We start from the raw sequence: 25,718 nt of genomic DNA, 5'->3' as shown, positions 1-25,718 counted from the left end.
AAATTCCAGTGCTACAGCAGCAACATATAAGACACACACAGCACACATACAGACTATACAAGAAATAACAAATAGGATAGAATACAAGGACAACTATTCAAAAATAAAGATTCAAAAATACAAAGGAAAGAATGTACACACGTATATGGTAATGATACCTGCTGCAAAATAAGATTTGGGTTTGACTGGGACCCCTGTATAAAATAGGCCCTCAAGATTAGATAAAAATGCATGAGCCACCTTTATCATTTCAGTTATATTGTACTTCAGTGGTGCTTATTACCAACCAATGTATCAATGAATCCATCAAATGACCGCAAAGTAATGGCTACACAGTCAACCTGGGGGGCTCCAGCGTACCTTCCACAATCTGTCCTCTTTCTTTCACTTCTAATCTCAGTTTGAGTTCACTAAAGCGGTGAATAATGCTGAACATTAACAGGGACATCACTTCACATCACTGCTGATGCCAAGTTGTAAACTGTTGAATGTTGACCTGGGCGTGCTGCTGCCTAAAATTTCTCTAAGCAGGAAAAGCCCTGTTGACTGTAGTATTTAATCTCGCTCTCGCTCTCGCTCTCTCTCTGAACAGTCAGCCCTGCAGAATGATCAGATGTTTTGTGTTGCTCTCACTGGGAGCTCTGCATTCTGGCCCATGTGCATATCAGTACAGTTATTCTTTGAGCTGTATTGGTATTAAACCTTTGTAGTATTTTGAATAGTAAATAATACACACAATGAAGTAAATAGAACAGTAATTTCTCTTTAATACAAGTGCCCTCTGGCGAGTGCTGTACTTTACTACATTTAAGGTAACACGGGTATAGCATTTAGCATTTGTGGAGCCTTTTAACAGTTTGTCGTCTTATTTATGTGCAGGTCATACTGTAATTTTGAATATGGAGATGTGAGTTGATCTTTTCACCAAGGATTTTTGTCTACTAATTATTTGTGCTTCAGTTAAGTCAGTACTCACCAGTACAATGTTCCCGGCACTTTGTATTTCTTACCAACTGAGTGCTGTTCCACTGTCTTAATTATATGGGTACACACTACACAGGTATAAGCGTAAGGCAGATCTGGTCCATGTCCGGCTCAAAAAGTTGGATAGAGGAGGCAAAGAAGTGCTCTGTTAGGTCCAACATTTTGTCAAGTTTATTTTAAAGAGAAATAGTTTAGAATTCTATTATGGATTTAAAAAAATCCCCATTCCGTGAGTGGTCTGTGCAAAGCCCGTCATGTACTGGCCGCATATTTGTTGAGATGAACGGTTATTGCCATCATAAATAAGTACCCTAGAATTACAATTTTGTCCTTAACCCTCGTGTTGTCCTCCTGTTGACCATGCAACTTTTTGGGGTCAAAATTTTAAATAAAATTTGTTTTGTTTTTTCAACGTTTGTTTTTTTTCGACACTTTATTGGCTTTTCACCTTGTTTTTGTCACTTTTCCCGATGTTTTTTGTAACTTTTTTTTTAACACGTTTTTGTAACTTTTCCCAATGTCTTTGTAGATTTTATTTTTTTTTTCTGCGCATTTTTTTGAAGTTTTTGTTTTGTTTTTTTAACGTTCTATAAATTTTGTTTTTTCTTCAAATGCTATAAAATTGAATAAAACACCCAAATTCAATGAAAGTAGTGAACTGATCATTTATTTAACTTGTGAAGAGCGTTTTATGGAACAATCCATTTATTTATTTTTGACAATTTGGTTGAAAGAAACAATAACTTCTGATATAGAAACCTTTTGAAAAAGGGTCTAATTTGACCCGAGGACAACAGGAGGGTTAAATGCAGCTTGTGCAGGTTGTGCTGGTTTGGAGTACTGGCAGCATTTCTGTGGTTCAATTCAAGCCCTGCGTTAAATAATACTTGGACTTCTGCATGTCTCCTTTTCTATCATTCATTACATTACAACAGAGTCCTAGTTCTAGTTTGCCTTATCTTCACCACTCTTCAGAAATAGTGGAAATGCAAACTCCCAAAGGGGATTCTTAGTTCCTATAGTTTTCTTCCGTCAGTACCCGGAACTATTTGGTCAAAAAGGGCTGTTTGCCCTGGTTAATCATGGAGCTGCATTGTTTCTTGATATGTCCCTGATCCAATGTTTCAATTCAATTTTATTGTCCTTGACACAATGTGCAGGCACATATTAGAGCTGGGCAATATATCGATATTATATCGATATCGTGATATGAGACTAGATATCGTCTTAGATTTTGGATATCGTAATATGGCGTAAGTGGTGTCTTTTCCTGGTTTTAAAGGCTGCATTACAGTAAAGTGATGTCATTTTCTGAATTTACCAGACTGTTCTAGCTGTTCTATTATTTGCCTTTACCCACTCACTGTCATTATATCCATATTACTGATGATTATTTATCAAAAATGTCATTGTGTAAATATTTTGTGAAAGCACCAGTAGTCAACACTACAGTATCGTTGCGGTATCAATATCAAGGTATTTGGTCAAACATATTGTGATATTTGATTTTCTCCATATCGTGCAGCCCTAGTACATATGTAACGAAATGTAGGTGCACATACATAGTAGATAAAAAACCAACAACAACACGTTAACATTATCAACGTTATTTACAGGCTTAGAATTATTTTGAATTATATTATAAACGTGCCAATTTTGTAAATGTTCTTGTGCGAATGGCATTGTGTATATTAAAGTGCAGTAACAGGAGGGGGAAGGGGCAGAGGAGATCTAAGTAAAGATCAGTGGGTAGCCAGGTTCAGATGGGTGAAAGCTTGGGGACAAAGACAAATGTACTCATGTGTGGTTCGATTCTATTACAGTATTAATAAAAATTAAAAAAATCCTTATTTAGTTGTACTATCACTCAGGGTCCACATTATATGCATCTTAAACCTCTAAAATATTGATTGTGTCTACAGTGTTGAGAAGATTTCAGAGTATCCACATCTCTCTCTGTGGAAAAATCTCCCACAACTAACCTGTGTACCTTAATTTTCTCCCAGGCTTTTACAGCGACCATCCATTGGAGTCTGAACAGAACAACAGCATGGGTGAGTTCATAAACATGCATTTATTCTCCGATGTGGACTAAGGATACAGCTCGGTGTGTATCTTCGTAACTTTTTCCCTCTTCATGCTTTAGTCACTGAATGGCCCTGTAGCACTGACACTATATGTTACAGCCTGACAACATCAGAAGAAACTACTATGTGTCTACATACTACAGTCTGGTTTTACTTTCTGCTATTAAAGAAAATCATTAGATGATAGCTCCATCTAGTGGTAAAGTAGAGGCTCGTAATTGTATCGAAAGGCTTATAATTTCCTGTCAAATCCACAAGAGGGAAGTATAAACTGAATAATAATGGGGGCACTTTGCTGGCTCTTAAGAAGTAAAATGGAAAACAAGAGGGTGAATTTTAAATGTCTACAAGCATTTACAGAATTATAACGGGATCATTATTGACTTTTGCTTTAGGAGGGAAAACACATCTTACTTTACGTTTTTTTTTATTTTTTATATCCGTTCCATTTGATAGCCTCAGTCTGTGTAAATGTGTGAGTGGTCACAGAACATAACCTCAAAGTGAAATGGCTAACTCTTTCATGCTGTCATCAGAAGTGGTTTTGCATCCCAGTTAAATGCAAAAACCTAAATTGAGAGAAAAGTGTGAATCTTGGCCCAGAGGAAACTGGGAGCAAAGGGCCAGGGGTGAGGCAATAGTCCAATGTTAAGTTCCAGGTTCAGGCGAAGTTCACTCGGGACTCCCGTGGCTGCCATCGCAGCGCCAGGTGGCACCACGGGAGGGTCAGAGGTCGGACGCAGTTCAGCGAACGCTGACCTCGCCGTGACTCTCTCCTGACCTGATTGTGTGCAGCTCTCCGGCCTGGGCTTTCTCACCGCTGCTTCTATAAACTTGCGAAGGGAGAAAAGGAGAGGTCGCTAAGAAGTGGAAGGAAGCCGGAGAGGAGCTATTAAACCTGCGCGCACAGTGAATGGCCGCCATTGTTGCATGCCGCAGGAGGAGGCGTGGATTTATGAGGCCGAGCCTGATTGGGTTGTAAACTTGACGAGGTGGGCTCGCGGCCGCGGCCACTCGCTCTCTCTCTGTCGGCCCTATTCTCCTCCCCAGGATGCCTTGGTGCAGGCACTGGGCAAGGGTGATGCTGGGGTCAAGGGGGGGGGGGACTGAGTCAGGGCTCCTTAGGCTTGTAAATGCTCTGACAGGGGTGGGAATTCAGAGACCTCCATTCAGTGACCAAAAAACCCAGGTCAGGGGCCAAATAGCTGAGTTGGCAACAGCTGTTTTCAACACAAGCCCTGTAGATGAAGTCCTAACATTAACTCTGGTACCCCCAAACGAGAAAGTTTAAGTCATTTTCCTCGCCCCCTTAATCTAAGTGTTCCCAAAAAAAAACTTGGATCATCCATCGCCATCTTCATGAATCTGCAGAGGGTCATTTAGTGGGGAATGATTTGTGGCGTGAGGAGTTATAAACCTATGAGAGTGCAGTCTCATGGGCACAGACGTAGCTCTGTGGGGGTGGTGGTAAAATGCAGGAGTCTGTAAGAGCTGTAGCTGCTGACCTATTCGCTCGGATCAATGATGGAAATCATTGTTTAGGCTTGCCGTTTTTCAGTTGCAGTCCAATTTAAGGTCTCTTGAAGCAAATAAGTCGTATCCTTCATATAAAACCTGTATTGGGACCTGTGTCAGGACTTGTTGTGCCTCCATTGCTCCTCCTCCTGCAGCTCTGAGCTGACCTGGCTCTGTTATTCCCCCCACCCCTCCCCAATAAGTCCCAATACATGGCTGACCAATGGCTGCCGAGCAGGTCACCAGTGGAGTTATCAGGGTTCTTCTGTTCCATGGTTAATCATTACGAGCTGGGGACGGGACTTTCTCTCCTCAACTTTGCCCCTGAATGGTTTCACTGACTAGATCTACATGCAAATTTCAGTTCTTTGCAGTAAACTTGAACAAGCATCTCATGGGAAATGTACACGGTAGACATGAAAATATAGGTGAAATAGTAAATGTTATAAATACCTTCCAGGGTTTCCCCCAGAAAACGAGGGCCCGGCTTAAAAATACATTTAACAATATTAGGCCTGGTGCGGGCCAACTTGGGCCCAGTGGGCCACCAGGCTTGCAATACATTGGCGCAAACCCTGCCCTGTGGATGATGGGAACCAGTTAAAAGAAGCATATGATATGCCATGACAGGACTCGGTTTTGATGAAATCATGTCTTGGAAGAATATGTCATGAAACCCACCTCCCATTAATCAGCACAAGCAGCCAGGCCTCCTGCAGCACTGCACGTCGCGGGCCAGAAGGGGGCAGTAGATCCTTGGTGGACCTACATGTGATGTATGCTCCCACAAGCCACCTGGACCCAGTGAACTCAACGACCATATGGAACTACTTGGCCAGAGCTCAGCACATGCCTTTCCTTTGTCCTCACGTAACCGGCCTTCAACTTCATATGCCTAAATGTCATTTCATATCACCAGGTTTTCATTTTCCTATGTGCTACACAGCAGAGCAGTCAAACGCTTGATGCCACTTTAAATCCCGCTCTTTCTTCCTTGGTGGTGGTGGTGTTTTTTTGTTTTTTTTAAGTGGATTTCAATGTTAGCCTAAGGGCTGTGTTTCACTCAAGTTAATGTATAGATAAGCGGATGAAGAATGAAAGGCCACTAGTAGCCTTTTTCTTTCACTTGATTTTCCCTTCCTACTCCCGTGGGTACCCCAGCTCTTTGCACTCGGAACATGGTTTGAGTGCTACACAGTGTTTAGGAGCTGCTGCTGCTGCTGCTGCTGCTGCTGCTGACCACCGTGCTTTATCATTTTAGCCTTTAATAATTCATGATTAGCCTAGATTTGATCCACCGTCCCTTCTTTTTTTTTTTTTTACTCGCTTGATGCAACTGGCTTTGGCGTTAGACTCAGGGTCAGCCTGCGGACTGTTTCCAGGTCAGGGAGAAGTGGGTCACGCTGTGCCAGGGCCTATAACTTCAGTGTGCGATGACAAAGCCTGACTCCACAGGGATAAACAAGCAGACTTTTGTGTGGCCCTTTTTTTTATGTAGCAAACAGTATTCATCCGCCGCACACAGGCCTCTGTAGATATACCGCTTTACTGAAAGCGGCACCACTGCGCTGACATTTTATGAAGTCATTCACTTATTTATTCATAGATTAATCCCTCATTTAAAGTCAGTAATGCATCACGGTGTCCCAGGGCTTTAAAAAGCTGCAGACTTGAAAGCATAAGACTTTATTTTACAGAATTCTTGGTTGCTTTTCTTAATAAGAATTCATTACAGAAAGCAGAACATTACAATTTATGCCATCACTCATTGGTTTCTGCATTTTCGTTCAATTGTTTACTAGCTTACAGTACAATTTTTTTTTTTTTACATTTTACAATAATTTTACTTGAAAATCAATTAAAGATGATATATCAAGTAATTATTTTATATAAATGCACTGTAACTATTAGTTTAGTCGACTTATTTTACACCTTTTAGGAGTTCTGTCTTTTCTGTCTGTGTGTTTGAATGTGGAGGAACACTGTTGGTTTGCTTTTTATTAAGACAGCTGGAAGACAAGAAGCGACCCAGGCTGCTTCTCGATGTCCCCTCCGACACTTTCCACTGTAAAAAAAAAAAGTGTTTTGGGTGTGCAATGGCTGGAAAACGTCAGTGTGTTTGAAATTTCCCAGCATGTTAACCTAACCTTACAGGGCAATTACTGCAAGATTATTTCCATATGCGTACATCTCCTCCAATTACATACTGAAATGGGGTTACGAGGCTGATTAACTTCCCAAGAACCATGGGCACAGATTGTTTTTCGCTTTTTAATATATATTTGAGTGGCTTGATCTGAAGCAGAGTTTAGTTTAGTTTCTCAGTTTCACTTCTGTTATATTTGAGTTATTGTACATTTGGGGGATTGTCATGTAATTACAAAGTCGCAGGTACCAAAAAATAAAAGTGTCATTGACAGAGTTCCCTCTGGCCTTGGTGCCTTGGAATCCCCGGAATATCATGGAGTTTGGGGGAGTTCCTGTAGACACGCAAAGTTTGGGAATTTTAGGTCAGGGGGTATCGGAATACACAAAGAAGAGTAGCTTCAAGGAACACAGCCAGCAGGATTTTCCAGCTTGTTTCACACACATTTTTTGCAGTAGTTGATTTTTACATTAACAAACAAGAACAGAATACAGTTTTGAGGTCACGGAAGCGGTCGCACTTGGAAATGGAAAATCGGAGAAAAGTCATGGAATTAACCATCTGGGTCATGGTGGGAAGCCGGCTTTAGGCAACATGCTGAACCCCTACCTCTGCGCTTCGGATAAGACTGGCCGACACTGAGGCTACAGTCCACAGAACAATGTGGTGATTACCCATATATTACAGATATTGTGCTAATTCAAATGTTCAATACTTTTGTTGAATTTAAATAAAAAATATTTAGATCCGTATTTCACTTTGTAATGCGAGAAAATGCTACAAACAATGGCGATGTGTAAGTATCTTATCGATATCTGTCCAATGAGAATCGGATATTTTGCCAAGCAACTTTGCACTTGCAAGGAATTGGCCTTGGTGTATTAAGTGCATACAGTAAAGGAAAGTACTGCTACAGTCAAGAACGTAAATACAGAATAGATATATTACAGTACAAAGTGTCAAGACTCTATAACAAATATGTGCAATATGTTTAAGAAAGAAGAAGATTGTACTGCATGGATTGTGCAGGGTGTGCAAAAACTTTGAATTATGTATTCTAAGAGGTGGGTAGGACCATAGTTGTTCATTTTTTTATGTTTTATCCCATTCACTGCACAGTACCGTACATTACAGTTAGTGCTTGGTACCAAACCTCTTTTATTTTTTTTGTACCATCTGAAATGTTCCTGTAGCCGCACCGGATATATAAAAAATGGTCAAGAAGTGAAGTGCTTTGAATGTATGGCCAGATTTTATGCCAATTTTATGCTATTTTGTTAAGACAAAGTTCGTCTACAGCTGCTTGTCTTTAGACTTTAACATTAGGTTTAACATTGGCTTCTGTCGTCAAATGAGAATTGGGTTTTGCAGAATTGTTTTTTCTTCTATTTTTCAGAAAAAGTATAATTTTGATGTCTGTGCCAAATAGGTATATTATAGGTATATTTTTATTTATTCATTACTATAAAATGAAGTTTTGAATGAATCCCAATATACATCTTTTGGATATCACTGTTATGTAACCCAGATAATGTAATAACACAAATACACAGCCTATGAAGTAAACAATGCCTCTTTATTATCATAAAAATCACATTTTCGAACTGTATTCCCCCTTGTCATTTCAGTTGCTACATGTACAGGGTCAAGTGCCAACAACTAACAATTGAAATAATACAAATATACAGTATAGTCCCAGCAATAACCGCTTATATAATTACAATTTGGCATATCTAAACAAAATCAACAATCACCAGTCATACGCCTTAAGACCTTAGCTAATGTTAGCAATTAATTGCGGTTAAATAAAGAAACTGCAGAAATGTAAAAAAAAAAAGACAATTATGTAATAAGTGTAACAGGCCTAGTATCAAGATTGCTTAGGAAAAAATAAATAAAATAAAAGAGGATTTTTTTAAACTCCCATTATTGGTACCAGTATCGGCTTCAAGAATCCAGTGTCAGTCAATATCTAGTTAAATATGTAATTCATCACACACTCTGAATTCTAGTCAAAGATACAGTATGTCATTGCTGTTTGTTAATATGGTAGCTGCATTGCCACGTAAATGAATAAAATAACAATAGTAAAAGGAGACGGGTTGTTCACTGTTACTGATTACTCTCTAGAGTGTGTGTGTGTGTGTGTGTGTGTGTGTGTGTGTGTGTGTGTGTGTGTGTGTGTGTGTGTGTGTGTGTGTGTGTGTGTGTGTGTGTGTGTGTGTGTGTGTGTGTGTGTGTGTGTGTGTGTGTGTGTGTGTGTGTAGTGTACTGAAATGAGTTGAAGCCCACACATTGTGATACCTACAACTCTACTGTATGCTTTGAAAACTGGTCAGTTTTAAATGTAAAGAACATCTCATTTACCCAAATAGTGATCACTTACAACTAGTGGCTTCATTTCATGCAGATGGTTTTGCTTTTATTTATCCAGATTTTGGGTTGTCAAACTGTGAGATTTCTGCCTCTACACTAATAAAGTGGAGGTGAATCTATCTTGTTTGTGTTGCTCACAGCATCGAAAAATGTCATTTTAAAAAAAAGTCCTCAACAACATCTCTCCCAGAGACAAGTGTCCTTGTTACTCTGTATAGTCTACAGACCTCACTGACCAGTTTCCTTTTGGAACTACTTTCTACTGAAGAAATGGTCCCTATGAAAACTGTTGACAGCCTTTTAGGTTATCAGGGACAAAGAATTTCTGGAATGAGATGTTGCTATTGAGTTTTTCAAATATCCACATTTTTCAATGGCGTGAGCGCCACAAATGAAAAGCCATTCACTTTTATTATATTGGAACTCGAAACGTGGACAAATAAAACCACAACTAACCACATTTCTTGATAGCACTGTTGGCAAGCGAGAAACTATATATATATATATATATATATATATATTTTTTTTTTATCTCATTTTGATGAACTTACCCTTTAAAAACCAAGGCAACATTGTAAACTGGTGGGAAATGTTACAAATAAATTTGAACTTTATGCCAAGATATCCTGTATGGTGACACCAGTACGCTTGTCTTTACTAGCCTAGGCCAGTGTCCGTGGAAAACTTTACCTTAGTTTGTCACATTACCGTTAGCATGTTGTATCAAGACTTTGGGTACGCATGCATTGCCCGCGTCGAACCCAGCGGCCAACTGGTTCCTGAGGTGTTTGAACCGCAGTCTGCATTCATTGATCAGTGAGTTATTCTCATGTAAACCCACCGACAGCAATGAATGTTTATTGCAGCCTTAAGAGTGAACGCCTCCCCAGCGTCACCGCTGATCTGGCGTCTGCTGAAAGGAGTCGGTGTGATTCCAGCCAACTGAAGGTCACAGTCATGAGCCGTGGTCCGCCCCCCAGATTGTGGTTCTGCTTTTTGCTCTGTATGAGAGCAGAACTGAAATATCTCACAACGTATGGTTTCCAGAGATATATGTTCACACGGTTTCCCGCAGAAAAGTTGGTTAGCCCCGTGGCAAGTGTCTCATGGCCAGTCGCAGACTGATGGCAGCATTAATGTAGAGCCTGTGCCAAAAGCTAACTGGAGATTTGAAAATACTATGTCTGTTTCCAACCAAGCCGCCCCACTGTAACTGTAGTATAAAAACCGTCCTTAAAAATGCAGGTGTGCTGTGGCGTCCCTCAGGGTACAGTCAACGGTCAATGGTTTTGTTTAGAGCTCAAACTCACCGACAGCGTTGAATGTTCACCGTGGGCACCAGGAAGGACCGCGTGTTTCACTGTTTGGTTTGTTTGATTGGTGGCAGCTATTTGACTTTGTCATAGAAAATCAACGCATGATTAACCAAAATCAAGCTACCCAGTTTATATATATATATATATATATATATATATATACTCTTTGTCGCTGCAGTTGGACTCAAACAAGTGGAAAATCACAGACATGCTTGCATGTCCCTCGCCTGCTGATTCCCATCCAAACCACGTACATTTAAAATGTCTGCAATTCAAATCTAAACATGTATTTTGTGTTTTTTTTTTTTTTTGCAAGCCTGCTATGATGTCAGACCTGTCAAGTGTTCTATATGTCCATCTCAGCTGTCAACAGATGGTTAAAACGATGGGAAAATGCTAACTTTGTAATGCTGTCACCCAGAAAGACGAGCTAGATATACCTGCGTGCTGTGAGTATCACAATTGTGTGTGTGTGTGTGTGTGTGTGTGTGTGTGTGTGTGTGTGTGTGTGTGTGTGTGTGTGTGTGTGTGTGTGTGTGTGTGTGTGTGTGTGTGTGTGTGTGTGTGTGTGTGTGCGCTTCCGTGTTTTTCTTGGCCCTTGCGGAGCAACACCATGCCAAGGCGTGTTACCACCCATGTCGACGTGGAGGTTCAAATAACGTTTGAAGAGAAGCCAGCAGGGGTGTGGAGACGCGGCGATGCAAAGGTTTCCTTAAATAGCGGCGAACGCCGTCGTCATCATCGTCGTCATCATCATCCTCACCCTCTGCAAAACTACTAACAAAGCTCTCATCTGTCTCCGCCGAGCCTGTGCTCCTTTTTTTACCTGCAGCAAGAAGAAGAACAAAAATGAAAAAAGGAGGAGGGGGGGGGGGGAGGGAGAAATGGCATGAATAAAGGGGAAAGAAGACGAGGTCAGTCGGGCTGGTGGATGGAGGCGAATAGGCGATCAGAGCGCGCTGCCGTGCCCCGCAGTTTGTAACTACTGCACCGCAGTGTTGAGCTAGTTAGAGATTACTGTTCCTTCACCCTGCGCTGAACCTCAGCTACTGCTCTGGGAGTGTGCCTTCCTGTGTTCGCCTCTTTGAGGTTGGAAAATCATGCAGTCATGTTTTATTAATGCTCTCTCTCTCTCTGTCGGTCTCTCCCTTTTTCTGTCTGTCTCTCCCGCTGTTTTGCCTGCTTCCCTCAACACAGAAGAAAAGATTTGCAACACTGTATTTTTGTTTGTTGTGCGTCCTCTTTTCACGTCACATTTTGGCGTTTTTTGATTTTTTTTTTTTTATGCGTGTCGGGGTTTTATATTTGAAGACTTAACTGAAACCTGTTAGGGAGGTAGTAAATATGTGATGCAACTCATTGTGGAGAGATTTGTTGCAGTTCTGCAGGATGTGTGTGTTCTGTTAGACCAATCTGATGGAACCCGAGAGAATTGGATCCGCAGATTTGTCTGCGTTCTACACACACACACACACACACACACACACACACACACACACACACACACACACACACACACACACACACACACACACACACACACACACACACACACACACAGGTTTTCAGAAAAGCGCCCATTGCTCCTGCTTTCTTCATAGTGAACGATGACTTTTGGAAAGGAGAGGCACAATTCACTTTCTCCTGCTCTGACACCGTTTGCTGACCTCGGCGGAGACGTCATTATTACCACGATATGAAACTAAAACCATTCTCAATTTTCACGTGTTCCATGAATAATTTTCACTGCCGTCATCGTTGTTCCCATCCAGCGCTTTCGCCTGAACAAAAAGCCCAAACGTGTCGAGATGAGTTCGCCCCTGTCACCTTCAGTCAAAAATAATCAACATAGTGTTAGACCAAGGCTTTTTGAACAAATGGATGAATCATTTGTAAAATATATATATATATTTTTTTGGCAATAGCTCTTTTGTGATGTTGATATTCCTATTTCAATGTAGTCATGGCAAGATATTGTTCAATATTTGTCTTATCTCTAAGAAAGTCTTACCAGCTAGATGCCCCCTTGGCTCCTTTTTTATTCCTCCAAGGATACAGTCCACATTTTCCTAATTTCGCTCTGTGTTTCCACTCGCAGACAAGGTGGAAATTAATAGTTTATTATTTTTTTTTCGTCCCTCTGGCTCAGGCTTCAATGGCTTCCCTCTTTGGCACTTGTACTGCTTGGCTGCATGCCCCAGACACACAGAGGCTTTTTTTCATTCTCAACACACACACACACCTTTCGCTGCACTTGGGAGAACTTATGGGAAATGTACGTTAACTTGCTGCACGCACACTGACTTATTCATCCGTTTGAGGCGTGGCCGTACTCTTGCATCAGGGTTCTTGATAATTCCGCTGCTGCTGTGGTCTCCCAGAAGCTTTTGCATAACTGACAAACTTGCACAAAAAGTATAGCGTGTAAAAATAGCTGGGTGAGCATGAGACGGGGCCAGAGTGCAACAGTGTGACTGAACCGGTGTGAACCCTGCGTCGTCAGCACATTCCAGGGGTTGGACAATGAGAAGCACACAGTGTACTCTCTGTCGTGTTGCCTGCATAGCTGGCTGTTCTGCAGCCAGGACTCCATGCTGCCTGAAACATGGCCAACGCAACACACATGCACAGAGTTCAGCGAAATGAGCTCCGACTGTTAAAAGTCAGTGTATCGTACATGTCTGTTATAGGGTTGGGAAACCATGCGCTAATGTTAGGGCTGCATAGATTTGACAGCATTTAACCAGTTTTTTTTTTTTTTTTTGTTCGAAAATGGGAACTTGCAGTCAGGGATAAGTTTAGACGTGGCTAAAAAGTAGATCATCACGTGCCAAGTTATCCATGTAACCCTGGTTCTGTGATTCTGTGATCTTTTTTTTTTATTTTGGTTAGGATTGAGCCTTAAGAAAGGTTCCAGGACCTAAACGCTGACTAAAAGATGAAATTGTGCTCCATGTGGGAATCTATTTTCAACCTAGAACCTTTTTTAGAGGAATTTGTTTTGTGCACCAGGAAGAAGAACTGGTTGTTGTACATGCTCTCTGTTAGAGTTGAGGCTAGGTTTAGTTCAACTTTTTGTAAAGCTAGCAAGGAAGTGAAAATGTTGATCTAGGAACAGATGTGGGGAGTCCCTGGATTGGAAGATGAATGTATCATCGTGTCAAAGCATTCTGAATGAAGTATTGTGGTGCTGCAGAGACGTTCCGGCCAAAACATCACTGTTTCATCACACTATAATCATTGTTTTTATTTGCAATATTTTTCAATGCAAATGAGAATAATGCTGCATGATCATTTCCTCTAGTAATGGAATCGTATCGCAATATCTGTCAAAATAATCACAATTAGATATTTTCCTCATATCGTGCAATTTACTATCAATTATGTTAGGGAAATTTTTGTTAGAATTTCAGTCCAACTTTGCTTCGATATGAAAGACAATTTCAGAGAACTTCTACTGTAAATTGTACAAGCAAGAAGCACCCCTTAAAATAGTGGAATTAAGAACCCCCGGCCCGTCACATGATGCCCTTACACATCCATGGGAAAAAGGCACATTGATTGATTTCGGGATATTATTTGTCTCGTTTTGCCAGACCACCTTCCACAGCGCAGCGGAGGAGGGTCTGGCGAGTCCACACAGCATTTCCGGGATGGGAGAAAAACGTGCTCTGGTAACGGACATCCGGCGGCACCTGAACAAACGCAGAAGTGGAACGTCGTGCGTATAGACTTTTAAAGCAGCCCTAGTTACAGTATGAAACCACCTACTGGTTTCTGTCATGGCCAAACCATTTCATAAGAAATTTTCTTTCTTTCACTTTTCATTACACATTGTGGTCACTTCACAGATTCACACACTTCACATGCTATGAAAAGGTAGGCACCGAGAGACAACATCATATCAGGAAATATGTAGCATCCATTCCCGCCATTCGCAAACTTGCTTAATATCTGCCCGACAGTATAAATGTTTTGCTCACATAACTGTACCCACAGTTAACCCGACACTCCCAGCATAACTCGGATGCCTGTTCAAAAATACTCAGCTGGGAGGCTGCCAGCATATGATCTCTCACACTTCCCCATCCCATCATGCCTCTTGATTAGTATTATACAATCCACTGGCACTGCGAGACCTCTCCTAATGGAAGTGCATGCGATTTATATCGCTACATATCACTCGGGCTGGGAGTGATCCTCTTCGCGGACAAACTCAATCAAATTCAACAAATACGCCCTAATTGCTGTGTCAGTCCCAACATAATCGGACATTTTAATATCTGCTCGAATGCAGAAGTTTCATAATGAGATTTAGCGGTGCAAAGGGCTTCGTGCAGCATCGTATTTAGCTGTCACGCTGCTTGCGTTTCTTGTCACACACTTGTAAAGGGGAAAGGCCTGTTGTATAACAGTGCTGATATGACACGAGGAAGTCAATAAAGAAATACAATCACTTGTAGATAAATAGAAGAGCTCCATTATGGCCTAGCAGGAGCAATAATATTCACCACGCATGATGAATGAAGTGTGATGTCATTTAATTGCTTGCATATTTTGAACGGCCCTGTGTGTGGATTCTAGTGAGACATTTTGTGTGCATTGTGGTATAAATGAATGGGTTGCATATGTGATAATTAATATTAGTCTTAGCACAGGTGATGATGATGATTGTTCTAGTTTCAGTGTTAAAAGTCCCATAAATCCAATTGTACTGCAAGTTGTTATAGTTATTATTTGGCATGATTTTGCTGTTATCGGACAGTGAAAGCAGGACAAAAGGGAGATGACAAAGGTCGCTGGGCTCTAACTGGGGTTCCAGTGGTTACCTTTATGGGTGTCAAAGTGCTAGAATCCATCTTATCTTTTAAGATACAAGCTATTGGCCCAAAACATCAACATTTAAGCGAACCCTGCCCGGTGGGAAAACGGCAACACACTACTGAAAAGAACCTTTTCAGTCGAGCATGGTTTTGACGAGCCTAGGTGTATTTCTTTGGATCTTGGTGCGGGTTAAAGAATTTAGTGACCGTTGATAGATGATACTGGCTGAACCTGGGGTACAGGCTGCACTGTCCAGGCCGGCCCGGATCCAGCCGAAGGGACTCCTTCAGGCGGAGCGCCAAGCATTTCCAACAAAAAGCCCCCCTTGCCTCCACGTGCCATGGAACATCCTGCCAAGGCTCCAGGGGTTTTATTTTGCAACCCTAACTGTGGCCAGCTCGTATCTCTGCTGCCAGCTACTTTCTCCGCATTAACCTGTGAATCGGTCTTGATGGTGAAATACTGTGTTTCTCAACGTACGCCTGTCCCAACCCCCCCATCATCTCCTCAGTTTCCTCCTTGCAGTTTTCTCACTCTTTTCCAGCGCTGATTGACATGCCGGTCTGTTTTTCTCTCTCTGCTGTTGAACCTTTGAACCCAACGGTGATGCCCTTGATCGCGTCATGTCAGTCTGGCTCTGGTTGACTTATCCACTCTGCAGCTTGCCTGAGAGAACGCCACTGTATGTGACACACTCCTCTCTTCTCCAAAGCTTTGTCGGCTCATTTCAGTGATGAGCGCGGAGGCTAATCAATATGCATCCCGGGCTTTTTTTTTTTTTTTCTTTCTTCGCAGCAGTTTGAGGATCTCTAACAAAGCGGGATGAGAGAGTTCTTTGTTGTTGTCTGCTGGATTTAACCGTGACATTTCTCCGGAGCCTGCTGCCACTTCCATTTATTTATTTATCTCCAACAGACTTTATCCCCAGGTCAGACTCTCATCCCCCAACCCCCCCCCCCCCCCCCGTTTTGAACGCTGGCATTGTCAAAGCTCACCCCTAAAATCCTCGCTCCAACCATCATATTTCGTTATTCGGGGAACTCGTAGTCTGTTTGAATCTCTGGGCATCGATGACAAGTCATTAAAGCACCGGCAGAAATAAGTTGCCAAACGCAGACAAATGTATTCTCAAGGAAACCCAAACAAAAGGTTATACAACGCTCGGTTATGGCACGTAATCCATGTTTTTAGTCCGTCGCAAAACACCCTCCGTCTCACGCATCCTCCCCATCCACAAAGCGGGGAAGCCTCCCACCGAGAGATTTTAGAAATGGCGCAGAGCAGTGAAAATCACAGGCGCCAATACTGATTTCACATTTCCGTTATCAGTGGGAGCCAGCAGGGTGAGCCAGCATGGGAATGACCTGGATACCGATCAACCTTTTTTTTTTAAATTTTTTATTCTGCCTGTGCCACCTCACGGCCCCACACCGACCTAGTCCATCTGTCGTCTTGCTGGTGGGTTTAGCTGAAAGAAGTGCGCAGAGGGAGAAAGAATCTGTGTAGGAAGAGGCGAAACGGCTCGTTTTTTTTCGTTGTCGAAATTGAGGGTGCACCCTTGCAAAATAATCATTCAACAGCCAGCAATGCAGCAGCATTCCCACAAAACACAACAGGATGTACAGTACACCATTCTATACCTTGAATTGCTTAGTTTTGCCCTTTGTCTGGTGTGATTAACTAAAACCCCTTCCTGTACCACACTGACATGTTTAGCCCCAGTTAAAATCCGAGCCCCTTAATACTGGCCATTACCCTCCTCTCTACGTTTTGTCTATGGTGCCGTTTTATTCACCATATAGCCACACTTTTCCTTTTTGTGTGACAAACGTTACAATGCATCGCGCCCCCGTCCCAGCACGGGAGCGTGTCGCCGCGTTGCGCCAGCGGGGACACCGTGTCCTTAATGCGCTGTGCAGTGCTTTGTGCTCCGTTGACCTAATCAGCTCCGCTTAAGCCAAAGTTAAGCTCATCTTTTTGTCCTACTGTATATGCATGAAAGACAGGCGACGGTTCACTCAACTGTGGATAAAAACACACAGAGCTCATGTATGATTATTTTTGTACGGCTGCGTAAACGCACACGAGAGCGTTGCGAGCGGTGGAGAACGCTGCGGTATGAGTCGGGGACGTGCCAGTCGAACACTGCGGCGGTTCGAATCGGCTGATCCTCTGCATAGCGGGTCTGACGACAGAGTGCAGCAGAAGTTGTTGAGGCCAGTGCTTTGGAGAGTTGCTCAAGAGACTTAACCCTCCTCCCCGAACACCTTCCTCCTCTCCTCCTCCTCCCCAGCAGAAGAAAATCTCTGCCGAATTCATGTCTCCTTTCAAATTTCTAAGAGGCGTTAAACCTTTCTGGATTAAAGAAGGTAATCTGACAGGCAGAAGATTGTATTAGCCCGAGTGTTGGCAGAGCTTTTAATTTCTCCTCTCTTTTCATTCCCCCCCCTCTCAGCCTGCCTCTCCTGCTGACCTGCTAGATGGTATTATTGTGTTTTTTTTTCTTTTGAATTACAGCAAAAAAAAAAAAAAAAACATCCACATCTTCCCTGCTATTCACACTCTTCTCTCCTCTCACATGCTCTCTATCCCACTCTTTTTCATATCTCTCCTCATCCGCGCTGTCCTACCCCTCCCTCCCTCTCTCTCTCTCTCCCTTGCTCTCCGGCTCTTCCAGCAGTGACAGCATACTTGTGTGAACCCATGATTTATCATTTGCTAATCCGTGATGATTATGAAGCTTTTCCACGCGGCCCTTATCTGTTGCTGAGCCCGCTTTTCACTCCATAGCTGCCAATTATCTTTCAGGCGGCCTGCAAAACAGCCCCGTCTCTGTCAGCCAGCTGCCGAACCGCCGCTGAGGCTTCTTAAGCCGCCTACGCGTGATCCGCGGAGTAAAAAAATAATAAAAAACGTCAGGCAGAAGCGCAGGGCAGGTATATGTCAGCATTGCTTCTGGAAATGGTTGCGCCCCCGCGAAAGGTCAGCGGCAACGAGGTCAAAGTTGAAATAATTTGAACTTGGAGCGTTCGCGGCAATACCGACATAGGGAAAACGATGCAACGGCCAGCGCAGAGCGGTTCTCCCGCGGATCGTGTGTGGGCCGCTTTTTCCGCTTTCGTATACTTAAGAACGCATCCACAGACGCACCAATGATGGGCTGCCTATGGGTGCATACATTATTTTTTTTTTTGGTCCAAGTGCTTGATGAAATGTCAGATTGAGAGATCAAATTGAATTCATTGCGTTCTGTGTGTGCTGCACTTTCACCGAAAGCTTAAACTCCCCCACTTAGCGTCCCCTCCAGAGGGCAGGACACGTGTGAGTGAGAGAGTGAGTTTAAGAAGGGAGGGTTGGAAACCGCTGCTGAAACGCAACCTGTCCATCACGGACGCTTAAACTGCTCGACAAACGGGAGCCAGTCACGCCACTACTTCACTCGCAGAGAGCCGACGAGGATAAATAACCAGCTCTTTAAAATAAATAAAAACATGTCCGAGTGACAAATGCTGCTGAATTTTTTGATTTATTTTTTTAAAGCCGTTGATCTGAATATTTGTCCTCGACAGCCCTTAATGCGCGGAGCTGATATTAATTTAGATGCATGCTGCTTTTGGCTAAAAATAAAGCACAGAGGATGCGCTGTCACACAAGCTTTTACTCATTTGATTTGACATCCGGAAGCTTTAGATATTAGTGTATTAGAATCAAGGTCAACATTCTGCTAGCGTGCCAAACGCGCCACCCACACAGTTAGGACCCCGGAGCCTTGATGGCGATGCCTCATTGTGACTCCTCCAACGCCAGGGTTGGAGCATGACAGCATGGGGGGGGGGGGTTACAGTGCGCAGGACCTCGCCCGCAGGGAGGGTACGCAGATCGCGGCGCGCTCAGCTGATGTGGCGTCCAATTGTCAGTGTAATGGGAAGTGACGTGCACATCAGAGCAATGTGGGTCAGAACGCCAGACGAGCAGCCTGCGGCCTGTATCTGCTCCGCCTGTCTAATCTGCTGTGGCCCAACCAGACGAGACGCTCTAATCGACCCTGATATTCACTGAACACACATTACCATCTCTCCTCACGCTCAGGAACGCAAACGCACACAAAAGGCACGAAGGGAGTCGGGTTTCTGAGACGTATATAAGACGTTTAAATGTAGTGGGTGGCGTTGGAACAGAAGCCAGTTCTTTTGTAAGACGTTGAATCATTATTTTGATTGTGGGGAAAAAAGAATCAAACATGGCTAAAGACCCCCGGCAGATATCATGTTGGGTAGGTTCTTGACCAAGACCAATGACCGCTCATCGAAAGCGTAAGAAATCCAGATTTTCCACGTTCATTTAACTCCCCATCTCTGCTTCTTTAACCTTTTAATGTACTGACCAGTAGAGATGTTGCCCTACCATTTCTTTCTTACCGATATGTGTGTGTGTATATATATTTTTTTAACCGCTGTATACTAACCCTGTAGTACTAGTATCATTGTTGTGTGTATGGCCTGGCTCAGGTTACAGAAAATGAATGCCAAAGAACTTTCTTTTCTTATCAAGTTTGACAGTCTTGAACTGGATGGACTAGATTTATTTATATATTTTTTTCAGTGCTAAATTATGTGGTATCAGATCGGGGCAAAGACTCGCACGCTCACTGATACCAGCCTTCCGATACCGGCATCGGAACAACTCTTTAACGGCCAGTATATTTCCAATATTTTCCACGCCTCATGGTTTCTCAAATATTCATGCGGACGGCTAAATATGTCTGCGGTTTCCTTGCGGTGCGGTATTGAGATTGAGCTGTGATCCTTCAGCGGGTGAAAAATGGGTCGGATGGATGCATAGCTTAATAGGATTCCCATGACATGGTCAGGGGGCTGGCGTCTGAAGGCAGGAAGAGGACGGGAAGGGAAAGGCTGGAGAGGGGCGGGGGGGGGGGGCAGCAAGCAGCAGTGGTTGTTGTTGGAGAGGGGGGAAAAATAAAAGCGCAAACTTTTTGCGAGTGTTTGCTTAGCACCTGTGTCTAGACTTAACTCCATTGTAGGCGGAGGGAAGTGACACATGGGGGCCTTGAAGTTTTTGATATTTTCTGGGGTTTTTTTCTTCTTTTTTTTTTTTTGACTGCTGGGCGAAGAGGCCCAGAGGAGTTCAGCCTGTGCGAATCTGCCTCTGCCTCATCAAAGGCAGTAATTTCCTGTTCATTTCAGGCCACCATCCCCCAACCCAGAGCTCTTGTCTGCTAATCCCACCCCTGCAAACTGCCCCCACACCGCCAACCCCCACTTTGCCCCCCCCCCTGCTGTCCTGCCCGCCTGTGCTCTCGGCTTGCTTACACTCCAGGGCTGAGGGACTGGGAGGCTATGCGCTTTGTGTCAGCAGACTCGCGGCTGAGCGCTAACAAATCCTCATTGTCCCGCGCGGGAGTGGTGACAGAGGAGGAGGAGGTGGTGGAAGGGGGGCGGCGGCGGCATCATCATCATCCGCTGTCTGGTTTCTATTCAAATCCAGGTACACACACACAGGCCTGGGAGGGAGCAAGGGGTGCAGAGGGGCTAACGAAGCTCCAAACCATGGGATCAAAGTCCACGCAGAGCTCAGCTCAGGCCGGGCCGAGGTGCGGGGGTGGGGTGGTGTGGGGTCACAGGAGCCGCTTACACAACCGCTGTCTTCGCTGAACTGACGATCAACAAGTGCCGCCGGCCTGCACAAAAACCCGTCAAGGTTTCCAAAATGCTGCATAGCTAATTTTTGGGGGATGGAGAAAGGGGGGGGGAAGAAAAAAATAAAATAAAATCAAAGCCCTCAAGTTCACCTCCACAGAGTCCCGAGTGTTATCATTTTGTCAACAAAGGACTTTGACTAGCTGTAGTCCTTAAGCCTGTGCTGTCACTCATTTTGTCAGATTTAAAAAAAAAAATGTTCTCATCTGGAGACACGGCACTTGTTTTTAAAGGCTGTATGTAGTACATAGTTTAGAAGGGTTTTCAGTGACGGCGTCACAAAAAAAAAAAGGCTCTGCTGATTTGGGGTTATGGAGTGTATGACTTCAGTTGCCAGCCGTTGCCGGTGATGAGGGCTGAGATGTGTATCTGGGTAACAAGACTCTACATGTACAGGCATTTCAGAGAATGAGTTGTACTCTGCTTTCAGTCTGAGAGCCTCAAAAGCGCATACACACACACACACACACACACACACACACACACACACACACACACACACACACACACAGTTTTAAATGAATGTTTTGCAGACCACAGCCAGGACTGTTGTTTTTGTTAATTTAATCAGAATTCGTTACCTTAAGTGATGACACTTGTTTTTCAGTTCCGCAGCTGCGTGTAGCTTCAAAGAGCTGCTCCTCCCCCCCCCCCTCATCACCAGCACTCAGATATCAATCCAGACTCATGTATGTGTGTGTGTGTGTGCGTGTGTTGTTTGTTCATCCTCATGTTAAGCCTTTTGTGCCTTCTGCAAATGTGTGTGTGTTTTTTTGGTGACTACAGCAGCCGCGGCGGCGGCCGCGTACTGTATTCTGATTCCGGGGCCGTGTTTTTCTTGGTTGTTGCTGCTCCTTCACGCACTCAGCTTTTGCGGTGGATTAAGAGCTTTGGACAAAAGCAGACCGGGACAAGCTAAAAAAGTATAGGGGCGGCCAGTATTTCCTGTCACTACATACATTCCAAACCCAGGGACCCCCCACGCACGCGTGGCGGCGGGGTGTGTGGGGGGGGGACCAACGAAAAAAAGGAATAGAGGAAAAAAAAAAACCCTGTGAAAATGACAGTCTCTGCGATTCTTCCTCTTTTAGCGTCATCTATATTTAACCGCCTCCTACATTTCCACTTCCTTTGCTGCATTTTCCTCCCTTCACCTGTTTTTTTTTTTTTTTTTTTTTTTCTTTAGTATTTTGGGTTAACTCTAGCAAGTCACTGACGGCAAGCTTATTTTGAATTTTCGATTCCGGAACCATCGCTACTTTAACTAGACAACATTTTTACACAAACTGAAAGAGTGCTGAAAGGTTTCCCCAATGATGCAGGGGGGGGGGGGGACTAAATTCTTTGTGCATTCAACTCCTGCCTCGAGTCCTTTCAAGCTGCAAAGCACGCCGGCCTTTTTTTCTCAAAGTGGGGAAGGGCGTGCAAGGTGAGCACTTTGAGAGGCAAGTCGTGAAGTGAAGCATGGTCACCCCTAACCTCGATCGCAACTCTAACCCCCCCCAGCCTGACGCTAAAGGCGGGGCATGCCCTCCCCTCGTGGAGCGGAGCAGCAGCTGGCTGACCTGTCCCTCGGCTGCAGCCTCTAATGGCTGACCTGCCCTGTCTGGACAGCCCCGCTTGCTTTTGTCTACTGTCTGGCTCAGTTCCTCCCAGTCAAACATCGCTACTGGCTACCGCGCTCCGCATTCCGCATTCCCACAGAGCAAGCTTTAGGAAAGAAAAAAAAAAAAAGACCCACGCACACATACGCAGACAGTCACACGAGCACACGCAGACACACACACACACACACACACACACACACACACACACACTTTTCACACTTGGCACACTTTGTCCGGCGCACACAATCTCTCTGTCCTCCCTCTCATTCGCACATACATCCTCTTCAAAACTCTCCCACACACAGAGCCGCTGTCTGGTTTCACACATAACGCATAACACCGTTTTAGACCAACTGTACCAAGCACAAATGCTCCTACACATAAAAAAAAACATTGTCTTTTGTGCCTGCCTATAAGTGAAAATCCCAAACTTTCCATGCATTAGCTTTTGTAGAAACGGAGTAGTGTTTCAATGAAATCATTGAATGTAGTTCTTTTTTTAAACAAGTCGTGCATTAGTGTAAAAGAAGTGGGAAAAGTGTTTTTAATCAAGTGAAGCTGGAAATGAAAAGACTCGGGGAAGGACGAACAGTTTAAATACTTACCTAAAAATGTGGCCAAAAGTTCGGCAGCGTAAATCTGTGGTGACTGGAGGGTAGGAAAACAAAAATCAAGAGAGCGAAAAAAAAGCCTCCATATTCGGGAAGAAAGCTCATGTAGACGGGCCGAGGAGTTGCTGGCTGAACGGGGTGGAACGGTTCCTCTCTGTGTCTGTCTGCCTGTCTCTCTATGTCTCAGTCCTGATACACACGCACGCACACACACACACTCACACACACACACACACACACACACTTTCAGTCTGATTTCTCTGCCTCTAGTGGGAACTCAGCCAGCAGTTTGCAAATACAAGTGCTTTACAAATTCTCTTTTTTTTTTTTTTTTTTTTTTTTTTTTTTTTTTTTTTTTTTTTTTTTTTTTTTTTCTCTCTCTCGTTCTCTCTCTCTCTCTCTCTCTCTCTCTCTCTCTCTCTCTCTCTCTCTCTCTCTCTCTCTCTCTCTCTCTCTCTCTCTCTCTCTCTCTCTTGCCCTCCCTCTTCTCTCTCTCCGTCCATGCTTCTAAATAGGTAAACCAAACACACACATTCCCACATGCATGCAACCCCCTACACACACACACACACACACACAAACACACACAAACACACACAGACACATGCACACACAAGAGCCTGGCTACGACGCAAGTTATTGAACTGCTCCACATTTTCATGCATGCACTATATATGAGGCGGTTAATGCACAGCAGCGCGTAGAGTCATGTGTGGAGCGGGGGCTGCCGTGATTGGCCGAAGGCCTGGGAGCTGAGGGGGGGTGGGCAGGGGGTGCTGTGATTGGTCTGAGCTCAGACCATTGAAAGTAGAAGGCTTCTCTATTGAACGGCTGCCGCTCTGGGTGGAGTTTGGGTGACACTATTCGGGGGAAAGCAAAAAAACAAAAAAAAACATCCTGAGAGTTTTCTGCTTTTATTGGAGTTTTAACTCTGTGGTTGGACTGTATGGAGATATTTTGTGTGTGTGTGTGTGTATACACATGTCACGTTTTCAGAAGCTAAAACCAGTGAATGTATGGCTTATTCTGAAAGAAAATAAATAAAAATAAAAGATTTTCTGTTGACGTATGGTTTCAGGTCTATAATTGACCCATGTGAATTTTGGATATTGCTGAAAAGATTATTAGATAAATTGATAGGTCAACTGACAGGAAATCAGAACTAATTTGATTACTCGTTCAAGCAAACATGCCAAACCTTTTCAAATTTGTTTTTTAACTTCACAAATGTTTTTTTTTTTTTTTTTTGGAACTTTTTTTTTAAATGGTTTTCTGACATTTTACAGACCAAACAATTAGTTGATTAGAAGAAAAAATATGGTGAACTGATCAATGATGGAAATAACCGTTAGTTGGTAGCATCCCTCATGTAGGATGCTTAGCTTGGTTAAACTCACCATGAATCGTCCAGACCAAAATGTGCTGAATTTAATTTGTGATCGGATTTGTAATTTAGTTTCTTATTCTTTGATATAGTTGTCATTTAAAGTCCCCCATTACTCACACAAAGGGCTGGCCGATATGGAGAAAATCAAATGGATATGATATTTTTGACTAAATACGTCGATGCCGATATTGCGACGACATGTAGAGTTGACAATTGGTGCTTTCACAACGGAGGACTTGAACCAGCGACCCACCGGTTCCCAACCCAAGTTCATCACTTTACTGTAATGCAGCCTTTAAAACCAGGAAAATATAACACTTACATTTTTCTGTTGAAGTGTCCTCACAACTCTAGTAAGATAAATATATGTGCGGGTTTCCCTTCCCCCTGAGTGATGACGGCACATCGATGCCTGGAGCTCTGCCAAGTGTTTTCATTCACACCTGATTAGATCACTGTGACCTGGATAACATGCAGCGCTCCATGCTCAGCAACACGCTGCCACACAGGCCTTTTTGTTTGACCTTAACAAAATGCCGATAGCCTCCACTTAGACTCAGGTGATATTAAAGCAAATACCTTGGTGGATGTCAAGACGGCAGTTGAACCCGTTCTCAATCCCAACAACGCTTGGTTAGTGGCTCTCAGTGTCCGATACCGACGCAATAATCACCCTTTACCTGTACGTAACGCACCGGGCCGAGCAGCAGCTCGACCGCTGCGCTTTAAGATGACGTAGTATTAAGAGAGACAACGGTAGAGCGTAGTATGAAAGACCGAAAATCTCCGTAAGGAGGTTGGTTGGTGTGGTGGATGGGTCAAACAACACAGGACTTTCACCGTGGAGACCGTTCACTGAAACGTACATTCTGTAACCCCACCCATCTTTTTCTAAACTTAACTGTCCTGTTCTTGTGCCGCATGTCAGTTAAATGTACGTCACGACCCAGAGCGTTAAAAAGTTACGCCAAGAGTCCCGACCAAGCGTGTCGAAATATGATGGCAAAGGAGACTTTTAGCATCAATAACAAACGCACCTGACCAAGCGTCCGTATTTGACGCAATGGGAGTGTGAATGTGTTTTTGTAAGATGACGTAGTATTAAGAGTGGCAACGGTAGGGAGTATGAATGACCGAAGAGTGGGCAG

The 25,718-nt window shown here is 43.6% G+C and overlaps 1 protein-coding gene and 1 long non-coding RNA gene across 2 annotated transcripts in view; one reads left to right on the top strand and one right to left on the bottom strand.

The window, feature by feature from the left end:
• Nucleotides 1-25,718, top strand: part of nr6a1a (nuclear receptor subfamily 6, group A, member 1a) — a 124,088-nt gene that overhangs the window by 28,486 nt on the left and 69,884 nt on the right. The window contains exon 2 of the mRNA XM_039804378.1: nt 2,991-3,038. Within this exon, the coding sequence (XP_039660312.1) occupies nt 2,991-3,038 (48 nt within the window). The remainder of the gene's footprint in view (nt 1-2,990; nt 3,039-25,718) is intronic.
• LOC120561319 lies at nt 10,721-23,496 on the bottom strand. The gene is made up of 2 exons (XR_005639584.1): nt 23,178-23,496; nt 10,721-11,250 (listed from the first exon to the last, which is right to left on the bottom strand). It is a non-coding gene; the product is annotated as an uncharacterized LOC120561319 (long non-coding RNA).

This window comes from Perca fluviatilis, chromosome 6, assembly GCF_010015445.1.
Source record: "Perca fluviatilis chromosome 6, GENO_Pfluv_1.0, whole genome shotgun sequence".
Classification (NCBI taxonomy): Eukaryota; Metazoa; Chordata; class Actinopteri; order Perciformes; family Percidae; genus Perca; species Perca fluviatilis.
The sequence above is the reverse complement of the archived record's forward strand: the minus strand, read 5'-3'. Positions and strand labels throughout refer to the sequence as shown.